The sequence below is a fragment of the Blennius ocellaris genome (assembly GCF_963422515.1).
Source record: "Blennius ocellaris genome assembly, chromosome: 14".
Taxonomy (NCBI): domain Eukaryota; kingdom Metazoa; phylum Chordata; class Actinopteri; order Blenniiformes; family Blenniidae; genus Blennius; species Blennius ocellaris.
In genome coordinates, this window is record NC_137663.1 from 170,001 (window position 1) to 190,796 (window position 20,796).

At 48.0% G+C, this 20,796-nt stretch overlaps 1 protein-coding gene across 1 annotated transcript in view; it reads right to left on the minus strand.

The window, feature by feature from the left end:
* Positions 1-11,134, minus strand: part of LOC308139118 (zona pellucida-like domain-containing protein 1) — a gene marked incomplete at its 3' end in the record, with an annotated part of 33,342 nt that extends 22,208 nt beyond the window's left edge. The window contains exons 1-4 of the mRNA XM_080508463.1: positions 11,026-11,134; positions 10,611-10,831; positions 5,517-5,698; positions 67-139 (exon numbers count right to left, since the gene is read on the minus strand). Of these exons, the coding sequence (XP_080364589.1) occupies positions 67-139; positions 5,517-5,698; positions 10,611-10,831; positions 11,026-11,131 (582 nt within the window). The 5' untranslated portion in view covers positions 11,132-11,134. The remainder of the gene's footprint in view (positions 1-66; positions 140-5,516; positions 5,699-10,610; positions 10,832-11,025) is intronic.
* Positions 11,135-20,796: the final 9,662 nt, after the last annotated feature.

Here is a 20,796-nt window from a genome sequence, read left to right on the forward strand (position 1 = left end):
TTTGTTGCAGAGAAAGTTTGAATGAGTTTTGCTGATGCAGCAGGATTAGTAACGATCTGAACTCACATTGTAAAGCAGCAGGTTCAATGTGCTGATAAAAGTACCGTTGCTCTCTTTCACTGAGATTGCAGCAGCTGACCTTCAACACAGAGAAAAGGATCAAACATTCAGAATTATTGTGTGAAAACAAACTTTACTCCACATTTTAACTTTCCAGACATCCTGGCACAGCTGAGACTAACTCAGTATCAATATTTCCTTATTTTGAACATTTTACACATAAAATACAATAAAACAATCATGCTAGTACCACTAATAATACTATAAGCAAAATGATATTATTACAACAACAACAACAACAACAACAACAACAACACTAATAATAATAATATATATTTACTGTCTAAAAAGGAGTAGGGAGACAAGTTGCTTATGCAGCCCTACTCCATTCCATCTTAATAATCTATGTAGATCAAGGTTCTCCAACTCCGGTCCTCCAGGACCCCTGGTGTCCTGGTGTCGCCAGGGGTCCTCCAGGACCCCTTGTAGTTCAGCTCCTCACAGTTCAACACACCTGATTGCAATGAGGGGCTCGTTATTGGGCGTTTTCACAACCTTGATGAAAAATCATTAGATTCAGGTCTGCTGAAGCAGGGAGTGACTAAAACATGGAGGACAGGGGCCCCCCAGGACTGGAGCTGGAGACCCCTGATATAGATTAATAAAACATCCCCCCCCCCCCCCCCCCCCGTCCCATCCCATCAGTGCCCTTAATTCTTAATATCACTGATACTGTGCTTTACTTTCATCTTCTTCATAACTTGTGACAATTCCTCTTTGGAGGACCGTTTATTGTTTATGTTTGTACTGTTTGCTTTCTCACCCTGTGTTTACATACAGCAACCCAAACACACACACACACACACACACACACACACACACACACACACACACACACACACACACACACACACACACACACACACACACACACACACGCAGAGTTAATGTGGGACCCCGTCTCAGGTTGTAGCCACCCACTCTGTTAGTACACAAGGTTCCCAGATAGTCCATTGTTTTTTGCTTCATACATGACTTGTTGAGATGGTGTGTGTTCAGAGCATGTGACATCATAAACAGGTTGTTGGTATATTCACCGTATCCCACGTTATTCACAATCCTTGTTGCTCTTTTTTGGAGAAATCATAACAGCTTCCATTTGGTTTTGGAGGTGTTTCCTCAGAGGCCTCACGGCTGCATGTTGCTCACAGCATCATTGATATCTACTTTTGATCATTGGCTTCACTGCTTTGGAAGCAGCAGACTGCCTCCAGCACAGGTGTAATTATTTATTCAACTACTAGAGGCAAAGGAGACCTTTAGCTGCTGTCCTCTTCATTGAACAAAGAAAGCCACTGATCCCTGGAGGACTGTTGTGGTATGAGTGTGTATTGCCCCTTCGCTCCAATATCACCTCACATTTCAAAACATCTGAACATTCCGGAGCAGATGCCAAGCTCTGTGGGACATATGAGCGCCTTTCAGCGCAAACTAGCATGGTTTCAAGAGTTTCCCAACACTTGCGCCCTGTGAAGAGATGTGCAAAATGTCAGAAAATATTCCCAAAACACAGAGCAGACAGACCCTCTGCTGCAACAGTTCAATGAGACACCAGTTGCTATAGTAATGGCCTGTCTCTGTCAGGCAACTGCCACAGGAACCCCTTCATTCAGTCAATCATTCAGAGAAGTGAGAGGGGGATTTCACTCTGAAAGCTGCGACCTGAACCCTGGACAGTTTACCGTGTCCGTGTCCAGCATGTTGTGGGTTAGCTTTTCAACAAGGAAGGACATGAAATCACAAAAAAGAAACAGGCTGACAGGTCCAAATCCAGCTCCTGCTCGGTGCAGAGCTGTAATTAGAACTGGATAACGAGAAGAAAACAGCGCAAACAACAACATTCTAAAAAAAGAGAAGAGAGAAAGGACTGCTGTGGAGTAGTAGGATGTTATAGAGCAACAGGATGTTATAGAGCAACAGGGTGTTACATAGACAGTGGTCCTTCACCTCACTGCCACCGACAGTGGTCCTTCACTCCTTCACCTCACTGCCACTACCACAGACATGGTCCTTCACTCCTTCATCTCACTACCACAGACAGTGGTCCTTCACTCCTTCATCTCACTTCCACAGACAGTGGTTCTTCACTCCTTCACCTCACTGCAACAAACAGTAGTCATTTACGCATTCTCTCCTTCACCTCATAGCCACAGACAGTGGTCCTTCACACCTTCACCTAACTACCACAGACAGTGGTCCTTCACACCTTCACCTAACTACCACAGACAGTGGTCCATCACTCCTTCACCTCAATGCTACTGCCACAGAAAGTGGTCCTTCACTCCTTCACCTCACTGCAACAAACGGTAGTCATTTACGCATTCTCTCCTTCACCTCATAGCCACAGACAGTGGTCCTTCACACCTTCACCTAACTACCACAGACAGTGGTCCATCACTCCTTCACCTCACTGGGACATACAGTGGCCCTTTACTCCTTCACCTAACTGCCACAGACAATGGTCCTTCACTCCTTCACCTCACTACCACTGACAGTGATCCTTCACTCGTTCACCTCATTGACACTACGACAGACAGCGATCCTTCACTCCTTCACCTCACTACCACAGACAGCGGTCCTTCACTCCTTCATCTCATTTCCATAGACAGCGGTCCTTCACTCCTTCACCTCACTGCCACAGACATGGTCCTTCACTCCTTCATCTCACTACCACAGACAGTGGTCCTTCACTCCTTCATCTCACTTCCACAGACAGTGGTCCTTCACTCCTTCACCTCACTGCAACAAACAGTAGTCATTTACTCATTCTCTCCTTCACCTCATAGCCACAGACAGTGGTCCTTCACTCTTTCACCTCATAGCCACAGACAGTGGTCCTTCACTTCTTGACCTCACTGCCACAGCCAGTGGTCCTTCACACCTTCACCTAACTACCACAGACAGTGGTCCATCACTCCTTCACCTCACTGGGACATACAGTGGCCCTTCACTCATTCACGTAACTGCCACAGACAGTGGTCCTTCACGCCTTCACCACTTTAACTCACTGCCGCAGACAGTGGTCCTTCAATCCATCACCTCAATGCCACAGACGGTGGTCCTTCACTCCCTCCCTTCACTGCCACTGCCACAGACAGTGGTCCATCACTCCTTCACCTCACTGCCACTACCACAGACAGTGGTCCTTCACTCCTTCACCTCAATGATACTGCTACAGACGGTGGTCCTTTAATCTTTCACCTCACTGCCACCGTCAGTGGTCCATCACTCCTTCACTCCTTCAACTCACTGCCACACACAGTGGTCCTTCACTCCTTCACCTCACTACCACTGACAGTGATCCTTCACTCGTTCACCTCATTGACACTACGACAGATAGCAATCCTTCACTCCTTCACCTCACTACCACAGACAGTGGTCGTTCACTCCTTCATCTCATTTCCATAGACAGCGGTCCGTCACTCCTTCACCTCACTGCCACAGACAGTGGTCTTTCACTCCTTCACCTCACTACCACAGAGAGTGGTCCTTCACTCTTTTAACTCACTGCCACAGATAGTGGTACTTCACTCCTTCACCTCACTGCCACAGACGGTGGTCCTTCACTCCTTCACCTCACTGCCACATACAGCGGTCCTTCACTCCTTCACCTCACTTCCACACACATTGGTCCTTCACTCCTTCACCTAAGTGCCACAGAGAGTAGTTTATCATCACTTTAACTCACTGCCACAGAAAGTGGTCACCCCTTCACTCCTTCACCTCAATGATACTGCCACAGACAGTGGTCCTTCACTCCTTCACCTCACTGCCACTACCACAGACAGTGGTCCTTCACTCCTTCACCTCAATGCTACTGCCACAGAAAGTGGTCCTTCACTCCTTCACCTCACTGCCACAGATAGTGGTACTTCACTCCTTCACTTCACTGCCACAGACAGTGGTCCTTCACTCCTTCACCTCACTGCCATATACAGCGGTCCTTCACTCCTTCACCTCACTTCCACACACATTGGTCCTTCACTCCTTCACCTAAGTGCCACAGAGAGTAGTTTATCATCACTTTAACTCACTGCCACAGAAAGTGGTCACTCCTTCACCTCACTGCCACTACCACAGACAGTGGTCCTTCACTCCTTCACCTCAATGATACTGCCACAGACAGTGGTCCTTCACTCCTTCACCTCACTGCCACTACCACAGACAGTGGTCCTTCACTCCTTCACCTCAATGCTACTGCCACAGAAAGTGGTCCTTCACTCCTTCACCTCACTGCAACAAACATTAGTCATTTACTCATTCTCTCCTTCACCTCATAGCCACAGACAGTGGTCCTTCACTCTTTCACCTAACAGCCACAGACAGTGGTCCTTCACTCTTTCACCTCACTGCCACAGACAGTGGTCCTTCATTCCTTCACCTCACTGCCACATACAGTGATCCTTCACTCTTTCACCTCACTGCCACAGACAGTGGTCCTTCACTCTTTCACCTCACTGCCACAGACAGTGGTCCTTCACTCATTCACTCCTTCACCTCATTGCCACAGACAGTGGTCCTTCACTCATTCACTCCTTCACCTCATTGCCACAGACAGTGGTCCTTCACTCATTCACTCCTTCACCTCATTGCCACAGACAGTGGTCCTTCACTCATTCACTCCTTCGCCTCATTGCCACAGACAGTGGCATGGGTAGGACAGTGAACCAGCAGCAGCAGCAGAAGAAGAAGGCTTCCGGTTTACACGCAAATCAAATTTGAAATAAAGACGGTCACATTTTATTTCACGATTTTTGGTTCAGAAAGGCATAACGGGAAATGAGAAACAACCTTATTTCTGTTTTTCAATTTTTAATTTTAAAACGGGAGACGACTCATCTCATGTATTTCGTTTCCCAATATCAAATCGAAAATCAGATGGTTTCCGTATTTTTCATTCTCTGACATCAAAAAGAAAATCACATGGAGGCACACAGACCACCTCGTCTTCAGTCAGTCCAGCCATCGGGCGGGACAGCTGCTGGACTTGCTGGAGTCCAGCACAACACACACACACACACACACACACACACACACACACACACACACACACACACACACACACACACACGCGCACGCGCACACGCACACACACACACACACACACACACACACACACACACACACACACACACACACACACACACACACACCTACACCTACACATACACATACACATACACATACACGCACACGCACACGCACACGCATGCACACACACGCACACACACACACACAAACATACACACACAAACACAGCTTTTTGAACACTTGTAGAGCATGTCAAACACATAGTCTCCCAGGAAGGGTGTGGCCGGGAACACAGGACCGCTCCACCTTGAGGCAGGAGAGGCTGGACTTCAGCCAGAAGCACAGACGGAGGAGGCGGGACTTACGAGGCCAGCTGGGTGTTGTTGACCAGGTACTCCAGGGGGTAGCTACAGCTGAACTGGTAGAGCAGGCCAGGCAGGTAGCTGATGGTGGTGGGAGGGTCCGGGGTGTCAATGTAACCCGAGATGTTTCCAATTTGCACCAGGGACAGATTTCCATACGCATTCGGCCCCTGGGCAGTGGACACCTGCAGGGTGACAAGCTGTGAGTGAAGCTCCGCCTCCTGAAGTTCCGCCTGCTGACTCTGCTCCTGATTATGCTACTCATGATGCTGGCTCTCCTGATGCTCCTCCTCGTGCCCCTGCTCCTCCTGATGCTCCTCCACATGACCCTACTCCTCTTGATGCTGTCCTACTGATGCTCCTTCTTGTGACCCTGCTCCTCCTGATGCTCCTCCTCATGACCCAGCTCCGCCTGATGCTCCTCCTCATGACCCAGCTCCTCCTGATGCTCGTCCTCATGACCCAGCTCCTCCTGATGCTGATACTCATGACCCAGCTCTGCCAGATGCTCCTCCTCATGACCCAGCTCCTCCTGATGCTCCTCCTCATGACCCAGCTCCTCCTGATGCTGATACTCATGACCCTGCTCTTCTTGATGCTCTTCCTCATGACCCAGCTCCTCCTGATGCTGATACTCATGACCCTGCTCCTCTTGATGCTCCTCCTCATGACCCAGCTCCTCCTGATGCTGATACTCATGACCCTGCTCCTCTTGATGCTCCTCCTCATTACCCAGCTCCTCCTGATGCTGATACTCATGATCCTGCTCCTCTTGATGCTCCTCCTTGTGACCCTGCTCTTCCTCCTGAAGCTCCTCCTCATGCTGTGACTCCTGATGCCGTTATTCATGACCCTGCTCCTCCTCCTCAGGCTGCTCTTCCTCCTCAGGCTGCTCCTCCTCCTGATCCTGCTGCTCATGACCCTGCTCCTCCTCCTGATGGTGCCCCCCCTGATGCTGCTCCTCCTGATGCTGCTCCTCCTCCTGATGCCACTCCTCCTGAAGCTGCCCCTCCTGAAGCTCCTCCTTATGCTGTGACTCCTCCTGATGCTGCTATTCATGACCCTGCTCCTCTTCCTCAGGCTGCTCTTCCTCCTCATGCTGCTCCTCCTCACACTGCTCCTCCTCATGCTGCTCCTCCTTATTGCCCTCCTCCACATGCTGCTCCTCATGATGCTGCTCCTCCTGCTTCTCCTCATGCTGCTCCTCATTCTCACGCTGCACCTCCTCATGCTGCTCATCATGATGATGCTCCTCCTGCTCATGCTGCTCATCCTCATGCTGTTTCTTCTTCTCACCACTGCTCCTCCTCAAGCTGCTCCTCCTCAAGCTGCTCCTCCTCACACTGCTCGCCCTCACACTCCTCCTCCTCACACTGATCCTCTTCTTCATGCTGCTCCTCCTCACTCATCCCCTCCTCATGTTGATTCTCCTCACACTGCTCCTCCTGATGCTGCACTTCCTGATGCTGCTCCTCCTGATGCTGCTCCTCCTCCTGATGCTGCCCATCATGAAGCTCCTCCTCATGCTGTGACTCCTCCTGATGCTGCTATTCATGACCCTGCTCCTCCTCCTCAGGCTGCTCCTCCTCCTGATGCTGCTTCTCATGACCCTGCTCCTCCTCATGATCCTGCTCCTCCTGATGCTGGCCCACCTGATGCTGCTCCTCCTCTTCATGCTGCTCCCCCTCATGCTGCTCCTCCTCACACTGCTCCTCCACTTTATGCTGCTCCTCCTCACACTGCCACTCCTCACACTGCTCCTCATCACGCTGCTCCTCCTCATGCTCCTCCTCCAAATGCTGCTCCTCATGATGCTGCTCCTCCTGCTCATGCTGCTCCTCCTGCTCATGCTGCTCCTCCTTCTCATGCTGCTCCTCCTTCTCACCACTGCTCCTCCTCATGCTGCTCCTCATCACACTGCTCCTTCTCACGCTGCTCTTCCACACGCTGCTCCTCCACAAGCTGCTCCTCCTCATGCTTCCCCTCATCACACTGCTCCTTCTCACGCTGCTCCTCCTCCTGATGCTGCTTTTCATGACCCTGCTCCTCCTCATGATCCTGCTCCTCCTGATGCTGGCCTACCTGATGCTGCTCCTCCTCTTCATGCTGCTCCCCCTCATGCTGCTCCTCCTCACACTGCTCCTCCACTTTATGCTGCGCCTCCTCACACTTCCACTCCTCACACTGCTCCTCATCACTTCTGCTCCTCCTCATGCTCCTCCTCCAAATGCTGCTCCTCATGATGCTGCTCCTCCTGCTCATGCTGCTCCTCCTTCTCATGCTGCTCCTCCTTCTCACCACTGCTCCTCCTCATGCTGCTCCTCATCACACTGCTCCTTCTCACGCTGCTCTTCCACACGCTGCTCCTCCACAAGCTGCTCCTCCTCATGCTTCCCCTCATCACACTGCTCCTTCTCACACTGCTCCTCCTCCTGATGCTGCTTTTCCTGACCCTGCTCCTCCTCATGATCCTGCTCCTCCTGATGCTGGCCCACCTGATGCTGCTCCTCCTCCTCACGCTACTCCTCCTCATGCTCCTCCTCCAAATGCTGCTCCTCATGATGCTGCTCCTCCTGCTCATGCTGCTTCGCCTCATGCTGCTCCTCCTTCTCACGCTGCTCCTCCTCATGATGCTCCTCATGATGCTGCTCCTCCTGCTCATGCTGCTCCTCCTTCTCACCACTGCTCCTCCTCATGCTGCTCCTCATCACATTGCTCCTTCTCACGCTGCCCTTCCAAAAGCTGCTCCTCCTCATGCTGCCCCTCATCACACTGCTCCTTCTCACACTGCCCCTCCTCAAGTTGCTACTCCTCATGCTGCTCCTCTTCATGTTGATACTCCTCACTGCTTCTCCTCTTCATGCTGCTCCCCCTCACACTGCCCCTCCTGACGCTGCTCCTCCTCACCCTGCTCCTTCTCACACTGCTCCACCTGATGCTGCACTTCCTGATGCTGCTCCTCCTCACTCTTCCCCTCCTCAGGTTGATACTCCTCACACTGCTCCTCCTCACACTGCTCCTTCTCACACTGCTCCTCCTCATACTGCTCCTCCTGATGCTGCTTCTCATGACCCTGCTCCTCCTCCTGATGCTGCCACTCATGATCCTGCTCCTTATGATCCTGCTCCTCCTCTTCATGCTGCTCCTCTTCTTCACGCTGCTCCTCCTCATGCTGCTCCTCCTCACACTGCTCCTTCTCACGCTGCCCCTCCTCACACTGCTCCTCCTCATGCTGCTCCTCTTCATGCTGCTCCTCATCACGCTGCTCCTCATCACGCTGCTACTTCTCACGCTGCTCCTCCTCACACTACTCCTCCTCACGCTGCTCCTCCTTCCTCTCCAGTCACATGACCATGCACTTTTTTCAGTGTAACAAATTAAGGGTTTGTACTTTAGGATCAATCTGCAGTATTTTACTTTTGCAATTCAGAAGAGAGGGAAGTGTTGTTCATGAGGCGAGGAAATAAGTTGCTTCACTATGAAAATATTCAATTCTTGTGGTTTCTGGCAGAACAATTCAGGTTTTAAATTGCTGTGACTGTTCAAAGTTAGTAAAATGTTATTTTGGTCAATGATATTTTTCAAGAATATTTTTCAGAATACATGCTAAAGCATGAAATGTCCTCTTGTATTTGCCATATGCAGCAGGTGGAGGCTTCCATCCACACTGGATCTGAAGTTGTTCACATCATGTGCTAAAAAAACAAACAAGCAATACATCTAAAAAATGTTGGAACATGGCCTTAAGCCTGCTGGTTCCTCCTGGTTCTCTGATCCTATTCTTGGTTGTTTAATAGGGCTTTTCCACCAGAAACAACCAGGAGCTAGTTCAGGGCCGGTGCCAGATGTCTGGTTCTTCACTGGCCCAGCAATGAAATGGGGCCAGCATAGACCCGGTTAAGCCCCTGTTAAGAACCGGTTTGGGTGGTGGAAAGACAAAGAACTGGTACTAACTCTGGACCTGGCTCCGAACTAGCCCCTCGTTCTTTCCGGTGGAAAAGCCCCCTAATAGGGGTCTCGAGACAGTGAGTTACATTTTACCATTTATTTACCAAATAAAGTAAAGATAGCCATATGCAATGTGGAGCGCTGGATATGAATATGTCTAACGCAGGACTACAATCAAAGTATCCAACTTCCATGGGTTGTCACTTTTCTTCTGGGTGGGGGCCACACCCAGACAATAGGTTTGGCTTCAGTGCAATTGGTCAATTTGGTTATGGCAGCTGTTGCCAACCGAAATCAGACGCCATTAATCAATATGTGTCATGATGGCTGTATGTGTGTATGTTGTTATCCGGAGTAGTTGAGTTCTATCTCTGTTGTTGTGCCATCCTACGTCAGGCTGATAGCAGAACAACCTTATCCTGGAATCAACACTCAGAATGTCCTGGTTAGAATGAACTGTCGGAATTTCACTTTCTAAGCATACGTGTAAACCGTGATCATAGTATTCGTAATGTAGTACCATTCACAATTCTAAATCATATACTTCTTTGCAATGAAACAATGAAATGTTATAGATATTTGTAAGTTATTAGGCTATTTCTCACTGGTTCAATCTATTTGAGTTTAAGATATTCTCTGAACTGAGCTACTTTGATCCTTTGCTCTGAACTATTTTTTAGCATTGTTTTTCAATTAATTTATCATTCATGATTTGGGCTCTTCCTCCCTAGCTGCGTTTAGAGAGCCAGACTCCATCCCACTACAGGAAGTCCAACTTTTCATCACAACATTTAGAATGAACAGATTGTAAGGAAATACACGTCTGACACATTTGTTTTTATAAGTTGCTATGTTATTATAATAATCTTTTAAAAATATTATTATTATTATTGTTGTTGTTGATGTTGATGTCGTTGTTGTTGATGATGATGATGATGATGATGATGATGATGATGATGATGATGATGATGATGATGATGATGTTGTTAATATTTCAGAAGTGTCAGAGTATAATCTCCAGGTAATGTTTACATTCATCAAAGTGTGTTTAGAGTTTTTCAGGTATGTCAGGCTCACAGTCCTGCTGAGGTCTTGGTTACCAGACTGTTTACTCTGGGCGCGTTCTGTTCCTGTAGTTCCTCCCCTTACCACCAGGGTGTTTCCACACGACTCCAGTGTGGCCAGGCTGATGCTGAAGATCACCACGGTGGGAAAGGTATTGTTGTTGATGAATCCTCGGCAGTGTGCATCTCCGTGTCGTCCGTTCAGGGCCAGGTCAGAGTCGGTGTAGCCCGAGAAGAGCACCGGGCAGAAGTTGATCTTGAGGGTGATGGTCTGCACTCCGCAGTACACACTGATGTCCCTCTCAGCTGCATAAACAAGCACAATATGACATTCTTCACAAAACTACTCCATTCCAATCTTTGCAATGTTCTGAATAAATTCTATTTTCTCCACCACATAAGACTAATAGAAGAAAGGCTCTTCTTCACTGGGTGGAATACAGAGATGTCTCTTCAGTAGCTTCAGTGTGATTCAGTGTGAGTGTCTCAGAGCTGCTCACCAGGAAAACGGCTGTGAAAGTGGGAATCACAGTTGTATCCATTGAACTGAGCTCCAGATGAAGAGGCCTTACTAAAAAGTAAAAGAATCAGAAATATATGTTCCATTTCAGCACCTGGAACAGAGTGACAGTTTACAGTAAGACAAAGCAGTCAACACAGTAAGCCCAGAAAAAAAAATGTTAAAGAACTGAGGTCTTCTGACACATTTCAGCTATGTTGAGGAAACAGTTTTCACATCCCTGCTGAAAGCAGTGAAATGTCTCAGCAGCTGCAGCTTGGGGATGAAACAGGAACAAGGGAGGACAACATGCTGATAAATTTGGTCATTTCATCAATTATAAAGGCGTCTCTCTGTCAACCCACCGCCATCGGTCAGACCTGCGGTGGAGCTGATTCAACCAACACTACCACTTACCCTGGTTTCTGGAAGCCTGCGAGTCAGCGGTTCTCCATAAGCTTGGGACAGACGAAAGAGTGGTCCGCACAGCATCCCTACCCGACAACATGAGACCAGACTCCAGAGCCGGGGGGAAAAAGGGGGTCCTAAACATAACAGATTCATTATTTGAACGCGTCAACAAAAAAGGGCTGTCCAAAGCGAACATGGGAAAGTCCATCAAATCTCAATGTGTTATACAAATCCTTTCACGTCTGCAGAAACATGAGCAGGTTTTGAAGTTTCCCACTCATATCCTTTCGGCCCAATCTGGCTCTGTCACTGCTCACAAATGGTTTGACGCTGCATGAGGTCCAGAAGCGACGGAGGGGGGAAATTATCCTTTCATCGCTGCAGTGGCCCTGGCCTGCTGATTGAAGCTTCCCATTCTCCCCGGGCCAGTCGGGGAGCGCCGGGCCCACCAGGCGGGCCTCGGTCCCGGGACACCGGGGTTTTTATGCTTTGTGTGAAGCGGCACTCCGTCAGCACAGCAGCAGGCGATCTGCTGGCCGGGGCTGCTGTTGACCTGATCCCCACACTGACTCCTGCTCACATAAAGAAGCCAAAGTGAAAGAAAGCAGAGCTTACGGACATTCAGGGATTAGTGCTCCTGTTCCACAGTACGTATGGAAAGCTGCTGGCCTGACAGATGAAGACACAGGGATCATATGAATTGAGAATACGAGACAGGGAAGGCAGTTTCCACCAAACCTCTGGTTTCATGTCTGACAGCAAACAAGCAGGACTCTTGTGTGAGTCAGATGTCTGAAGTCTTCATTCTGCCCAATGAAGCCATTTTAATCATTTCCAACCTTAACTCTTTAACTGAGCAATTTAGCTTAAGTCCTTTAAACTCGGTTCGCATTTGCGTCAGTTTTTTATTTGTGTTAGCCTTTTCATTGTGACATCTTGTCTGATGACAGTTGGCAAACTACTGCACATTATACTCAAGAGGTATTTGTTTTTTCAGACAATTTCAACCTGGAAGTGTAAGAAAAGAGGAAAGAACAACATCAAAAATGTGGTCAAATGTTTATGTACATAAAATGTACTGTAGGACTAATAGACCCAGTGCAAAGGGCTGGGGCTGCAGACATGTCACATAGATGATGTTTCATGAGTAAAAGTTTGTTTCGAGTGTTTCATAATTATTTTAATCAGTCCTTGCTTTAAATAAAAGCATTCACCATTTAATTTTCTGGATTTCAGTGTTTGTCCTTACCTTTTATGTCTTCAGGGAGTATCTCAGGTGTTTCCATCAGCTCAGGTGTGACCCTTCCTAAACAGCCATCAGGAGCTCTCAGTGCTCAACACGGTGCTGAGCACTGAGAGCTCAGGGACACAGATGTCTCTCTTGCAGGAACTTTTCTAATCCTGATGAACTGTAATTATGGGATCTTGGTCCAAATACTGCAGACAGGACTGCTTGAGTGCAGGTTGATAGCTGATAAGCTGGTGGGGGGGCATTTTGACATACTGTATGAACACACTGGACCTAACACTCCTATTTCCACCAGGTGGCGCTATGTTGTAGGTTGTTGTAAGCATCTTTAGGCTGTGATCAGATGTGGACTCTCATGTAACATGTAAAGTTTCTGCCAGAGCAAGTACACCTCACTTCCTTCCTGCCAGCTAGTTGTAACTGTGATCAGATGTGGTGAGTTGATCAACTGGTCATCACCTGGTGTGGGTGGGGGGGGGGGGCAGGATCATGTGGGAGGACAGGAGGGCTTCATCTGGGGAGGGCTGATGGACTAGTGATGGAGGAGTGATGGAGGGGTGATGGAGTAGTGATGGAGGAGTGATGGAGTAGTGTTGGGGTGGTGATGGAGGGCTGATTGAGTAGTGATGGAGTATTGATGGAGTGGTGATGGAGGAGTGATGGAGCATGGAGGGCTGATGGAGTAGTAATGCAGTAACAGTCACTTTAGGACCGTTGTGGTGAAGCAAAGCCCCCTCAGTGATCAGGAACTCTGGGTCTGGGCCATACCCTTTTTTCTCTCCAGCCTTCTCCAAAAGCATCCACACATCACTGTGAACACAGTGGTAGTACTCGGAGTGGGCGTGGCCTAAACAGGATGTGGGCGTGGTTTACGTGAAACTGGGTGGGGCTTCAATCGGTACATTATTTTAAGGCTGAAATTGACATGGATTGATCAGAAGTTGCTTTATTTATTCTTTATTTGAAAACCATTTGCAGAACAGCCTCAGATTTGAGATTCTATGATTCAATGTTTTATATATACATATATATATATATACAGAATATACAGCTTAATTTGTAATATTTATAAATATCATATTTCTTTTTATTTGTGTGTAGGTGGTCTGTGAGACTGTTTATTTTGTAATGATCTGTGTGAACCTGGTGATTCATGTAAACATCCAGTGGAGGCAAACAGGGAAATAATATATCAGCCTTGTTCAACATATTCTTCTCAAAAGCATCGCGTTCAGTACAAGCAAAGTTTTCCAACTGACTTTACACCACCAGCCAAACTAAGAGAAGGCAGACGGTTAAAAAAAAAACTGAAATGATCTGTATCTGTGTCCATACTCAGAGTGGGCGGGGTCTAAACCGGAAGGAGGCTATTTTAATTGAAACTGGGTGGGGCTTAAATCGGTACATTATTTAAGTCTGAAATTGATATGGATTGATCAGAAGTTGCTTTATTTATTGTTTATTTGAAAACTATTTATAGAACAAGATCAGAATTGAGATTCAATGTTTTATATATAAAAAGTACATATACTATATACAGTATATATAGTTTAATTTGTAACATTTATTTTATATTTATTTTATGAACAGCCATATACAATAAACATATATAATATAGGCTACTTTGTGTGTTCAGCTATATGTGTGTACCGTATTTTCTGCCCTATAAGGCGCACCGGGTTATAAGGCGCACCTACATTGATTGACATAATTTACAACTTCATTCATATATAAGGCGCACCGCCCTATAAGGCGCATGGAATAGACCAGTGGTCAGCAACCTTTATAGTTTAAAGCCATTAGGTTACATTTTCCACTGATTCTAACACCCAGATAGGTGCACACACTGTATTTTAGTAGTCCTACATGCAGCCTATGCCAGGAGGACACTACACACAAAACCTTCTTCACTACTGGTTGACAACTTACAACTACCGGTAATAATAATAATAATGATAAACTAAACTACATGAACTAAGCAACAAAAACACAACACAACACAATTATTACCGACACCACAAACCAAATATAACCCCCAATAATTGCATTTAAAACACCACAAATAGCTGCAATGAATTATGGGAGTTTCTATCGGTTGCACTGAGGAGCTCAGGTTGAATTTGTCGCTGCAAGGCATGATGTCCCATCATGCCTTGCAGCGACAAATTCATGTTTTGTGTTGTTGGAGGTTATTGTGGGTTGTTGTTGGGCTTGGTGTTGTGTTGATTGTGTTTATGCTGTGTTTTTGTTCCCCAGTTTAGGGAGTAATTATTTCATCTAGTTTATTTTGGTTTGTTAGAATGTTGGTGTGCAACCATGAGTGATGAATGTGTTGTGCGGAGTCTCGTCCGCTCTGAAGATCTGGTTGCGAAGTTAGAGTTGTCAAAATAAAAGCTTCTGGTTGTTCAACTGTCAAATAGCAGACTCGAGTAGAACAATTGTCTATATATAAGGCGCACCGGGCTATAAGGCGCACTGGCAGCTTTTGAGAAAATTTGAGGTATTTAGGTGCGCCTTATAGGGCGGAAAATACGGTATGTGGCCTGTAAGACTGTTTATATTTTAATGATCTGTGTGAACCTGGTGATTCATGTGAACATCCAGTGGTGGCAAACAGGGAAATAATATGTCAGCTTTGTTCGCTATATTCTTCTCAAAAGCACCACAAAACAATCTGAAATAGACGCGAGCTGAAGAAAACCCGAGGAGTCGTGAAGAGAGCAACTGTCACTCTGTGTTTGCATGAGCTGCCTGCAGAGATATGCAAAGTCTTGAACTTTAGTCCACCTCTGGATCCTAGACGAACTGTCTTTGTTTTGCTCTTCGTGCTTGGAATCATCCTCACTGTTTTTCAGCTTGTCCCGTTTCTAAAATACGATCGTTGTCATCTGTGATGACATATCGTCCTTCCTGCTCTATCACCGGAAACTGAGGATAAATGTCCTTGAACTTCACTTCTTTGACATAAGGTTGGGGGGGCCTTTACTGGATCCATGTGAGAGAACGGTTCATTGATCTCTTTCATGAGTTTGCTGTTACCATGACACAGTTTTCATTTCTTTTTTTTCTTTTTTTTTAATAAAAAAAAAGACATTTTTAAATACATTACAGTCATTCCAATTTGCTTTTATAGAGAAAATAGGAAAGCCCAACATATCCACATGAGCAAGCAGGTGTGTTTGTGACTGTGGAAAGGAAAAACTCCCCCAACAGGGAGAAACCTTTGTAGAAACCAGACTCAGAGGTGGAGGAATTCTGCTGACTGGTTGGGGTGAAAGGGTAGAGGAGAGGAGAGGATAGAGGAGAGGAGAGGAGAGGAGAGGAGAGGAGAGGAGAGGAGAGGAAAGACAGAGAAAGACTTGGTGGGGAGATACATACAATACCCTTGTTAGTGCTACATACATTTTTTTTCATTATAATACAGTAATCACAGTGATCCAAATATTTTCCATCTGCCACGAGATTAAACCAGCCTGAGCAACAACAGAGCAAAGACCAAAATAATCACAACAATGATAGCAAAGACAAAAACAAAAGGACACAAAACAACAGCGGCTCCTCTCTCTCCCGTCGAATCGGCATTTTTGTGTTTTTTGTGTTATGCACACACGTGCATATGCCCGTCCCTGTTGTCCTTGCTACACTGAGACACCTGAGACGCACCTACTCCCGTGAGGTTCTGCTCAACATCAGCAGGACCACTTTCACAGAACCTAAACCAGCTGACGCGGAAGAGATACGCGACCGCAGTCTGCTCCGGGAGCCGGCTCATCCACCGACCCCCACTCCTGCATCCAGCCCACAGTGGAGGCGCCACAGGCGGTGCATGAGGAAGCAGAAGAGGGGGAAGTGCGGAGGTATCCGAGCTAGGCTAGCGGCTAGCCCTCACCGGCCGACCATCCCTACCATCACGCTGGCCAACGTTCGCTCTCTGGACAACAAAATGGACTATATCAGACTTCTCCGCACAACTTCCAAGAGCGTGAGTGACTGTTGCGTTCTTGTGTTTGTGGAAACATGGCTGAATGACGGCGTACCGGACTGCGCTATCCAGCTAGCCCGGCTAACATGCTACCGGGCAGACAGAGCGCTCGTCGTGGGGGGGAAGACTCGCGGCGGGGGACTCTGTGTTTACGTCAGTGATGCCTGGTGCCGTGATGCTGCTGTGGTCTGTAAACATTGCTCATCACTGGTGGAGCTTATGGTTATTAAATGCCGGCCATTCTACCTGCCGAGGGAATTTAGTGCCATACTGCTGGTGGCAATTTACATCCCGCCTGGCTCCAACAACAACAGGAGTGAGGCACTGAATGAACTCCACCAGCACACCAGTGAGCAGCAGACAGCCCACCCAGATGCTTTCCTCATCCTGGCTGGGGATTTTAACCACGCAAACCCCAAAAGCGTGTTTCCACAACTCCATGGACACATCAACTTTCCAACAAGGGGAAACAATATCCTGGACAATGTCTACACCACACACAGAGGGGCCTACAAAGCCCTCCCCCTCCCCCACCTCGGAGCCTCAGACCACTCCACTGTCATGCTAATGCAAGCTCACAGGCCTCTGGTTAAAGTCATCAAACCAGTCAAAAAGCAGGTTCAGGTGTGGCCAGAGGGGTCGTCAGAGGCACTCCAGGACTGCTTTTCCACCACTGACTGGAGTATGTTCAGACAGGCAGCCACCTACAACAACACCACAGACCTCCAGGAGTACACAGACACCGTCACTTCCTACATGAGGAAGTGCATGGAAGACGTCACAGTAAAAAAAAAAACATCTCCATCCGGGCCAACCAGAAGCCATGGTTTACAGGAGAGGTCCACAGGCTCCTGAGGGCTCGGAACGCTGCCTTCAAAGCTGGCGACGAGACGGGCCTGAGGTTAGCCCGGGCCAACCTGGCACGTGGCATCAGGTTAGCCAAGAGACAGTACTCCAGGAGGATCGCCGACCACTTCAGTGACAGCAGAGACACCAGGAACCTGTGGCGGGGGATACAGACCATCACAGACTACAAGCCCTCTCCACAGACCTGTGACAACTCCTCCTCTCTGCCTGACCAGCTGAACGACTTCTTCGCTCGCTTTGAGGCAGACAACAACACCCCGGCACAGAAGACCCCACCACCTCCTGGCGACCAGGTGCTGACGTTATCCCCGGACAGCATGAGGCGATCCCTCAGAGGGACCAATGCACGCAAAGCCCCGGGTCCCGACAACATCCCTGGTCGTGTCCTGAGAGACTGTGCCGAGGAGCTCACAGATGTCTTCACGGACATCTTAAACACCTCACTGAGCCAGGCTGTTGTCCCCACGTGCCTCAAAGCCACCACCATCATCCCGGTCCCGAAGAAGTCGTCCCCCACCTGCCACAATGACTACCGCCCGGTCGCACTCACCCCCACCATCATGAAGTGCTTCGAGCGGCTAGTCATACAACATATCAAGTCTGCCCTCCCCCCCACCCTGGACCCTTTCCAGTTTGCATATTGGTCCAACCGCTCGACCGATGATGCCATCTCCACTGCCCTCCACTCAGCCCTCACCCACCTGGAGACCAGAGACTCCTATGTCAGAATGCTGTTCATTGACTTCAGCTCAGCATTCAACACCATCATCCCTCAGCAGCTCACCCACAAACTGAGTCAGCTGGGGCTCAACACCTCCCTGTGTAACTGGCTGCTGGACTTCCTGACGGGGAGACCACAGGCAGTTCCAGTTGGCAGCAACACCTCCAGCACTATCATGCTCAACACAGGGGCCCCCCAGGGGTGTGTGCTGAGCCCCCTCCTCTTCACTCTGCTGACCCATGACTGCTCACCATCATTCAGCTCCAACCTCTTCATCAAGTTTGCGGACGACACAACTGTGGTGGGTCTCATCAACAACGATGAGGAGACCGCCTACAGGGACAAGGTGAGCCACCTGGCCATGTGGTGCAAGGACAACAATCTCCGCCTGAATGTGGAGAAGACGAAGGAGATTGTTGTGGACTTCAGGCGACGACACTCCCAGCATGCTCCACTGACCATCGACGGTGCTGCAGTGGAGCAGGTAAGCAGCACCAAGTTCCTGGGAGTGCACATCTCTGAAGACCTGTCCTGGAGCAACAACACAGCATCACTGGCCAAGAAAGCACACCAGCGCCTGTACTTCCTCCGCAAACTAAGGAGAGCAAGAGCCCCGACCCCCATCTTGCACACCTTCTACAGAGGCACCATCGAGAGCATCCTCTCCAGCTGCATCACCGTGTGGTACGGCGCCTGCACCGTATCCTGCCGCAAGACTCTGCAGCGCATCGTGAGGGCAGCCGAGAGGATCATTGGTGTCTCTCCCCCCCCCCTGCAGGACATATACAACACCCACCTCACCCGCAGAGCCATCAGGATGGCAGGTGACCCCACCCACCCCTCCCACAGCCTCTTCAGCCTGCTGCCGTCGGGGAGGAGACTTCAGAGTCTCCGAGCCAAAACCAGCAGGCTCAAAGACAGTTTCTGCCACCAGGCAGTCAGAAGACTCAACTCCCTCCCTGCTCTGCCCCCCCTCCCCCCTCCCCCCTCTGCCTCTGCCCCCTGCCACAGCCACCCTTACACCCCCCCTCCCCTCCGGCACCTGACATTATGCCCACTCCCCACTCCACCCCCCCACTGAACGAACATTCTACCTCAGTTGTACATGCCTCTTTACTTTACTGTTAATATGTTTATAAGGTGTATAGATTTTAGATGTATAGATTTTTAAGTCTTATAACTGTCTTCCTAATATATTATTAAGCTGTGCACTGTGGGTCGGAGAGGACCGGAATTTCATCTGGGCTGTATGCCATGCATATCGGCACATTTGACAAATAAAGCTGACTTTGACTTTGACTTTGACTTACTGAGACTTAATACACTAAAGTTTTCTAGCTGTGCAATGACTTGAAGTAAAGCTCTGGTAAACAAGCTGCATGTAATGATGTTCATGTGGATACAAACAGCCAGAAGCATATTTAGAGCCAGAAGTGGACAGATGAAATCACCTTGTACTGCAGGTGACAGGAGGAGCAGCAGGGTGGGCGAGATACAGGTTCTGGGAGATTCCCACAACACACTGTGGACAAAAGAAAAGTGTTAAATGCACAGGTTCCACAAGTTGAGAGACTCTTAAGATCAACACCAGGAGACACCAGATCACTTTGATTGATTGTGAGGACAACACACACGGAGTGGGGTGGTATTGAAAGGCTAATTGCAGGAGGAAAGGTTTGTTTTGTAGAATGGGTTAAATGGTCTCTTGTATTAAATTCAATGTAATTTGGATCAAATGGCTTTGTTATTTTAAAAGCATGTTTTGTTGTGAGATGTAATTTATTGATCACAACAACCAGCATAAGTATTTTCTATGTTTACTACATTTAAAACTAAATGATCAACCATCTCAACAGTCATTGGTGGACATTTAATGTATTTTTCATCACATGAAGAGTCCAACTTTGCTTTACATCTTTAACTTATATACAAGTGAAATCACAGCTCTAAGTTCCTGTCACTGAATAGTCCCTAAACGGCTCACCTGTCTCTGGCTGTGAGGCCCTCTCCGGAGGGATGGACGAGCCCGATGAAACGTGGGAGCAGCTGTTGGTGGAGATTTCCACTCAACCATTTGAAGCGCTGCTCCCACTTTCCTCCACTTGGACCATGGTTTAATCGAGGAAAATCATGTCACACTGAAAAAACAATTCTGTCATTTCATTTTTGAGTGTACTTTTTTAAGATAGAGCTTCTCAGGCTGGTTTAATCAAGTAAAATCATCTTGCTGTCTTAAGACAGAGCTGCTCAGGCTGGTTTAATTGAGAAAAAATCATGTATTTGTCTTAAGATAGAGCTGCTCAGGCTGGTTTAATCTAGACAAATCGTGTTACTGCCTTTAGATAGAGCTGATCAGGCTGGTTTGATCCAGAAAAGTCATATTACTGTCTTTAGAGAGAGCTGCTCAGGCTTGTTAATCTAGAGAAATCATCTTACTGTCTTTAGATAGAGCTACTCAGACTGGTTTAATCTAGACAAATCGTGTTACTGCCTTTAGAAAGAGCTGATCAGGCTGGTTTAATCAAGTAAAATCATGTTACTG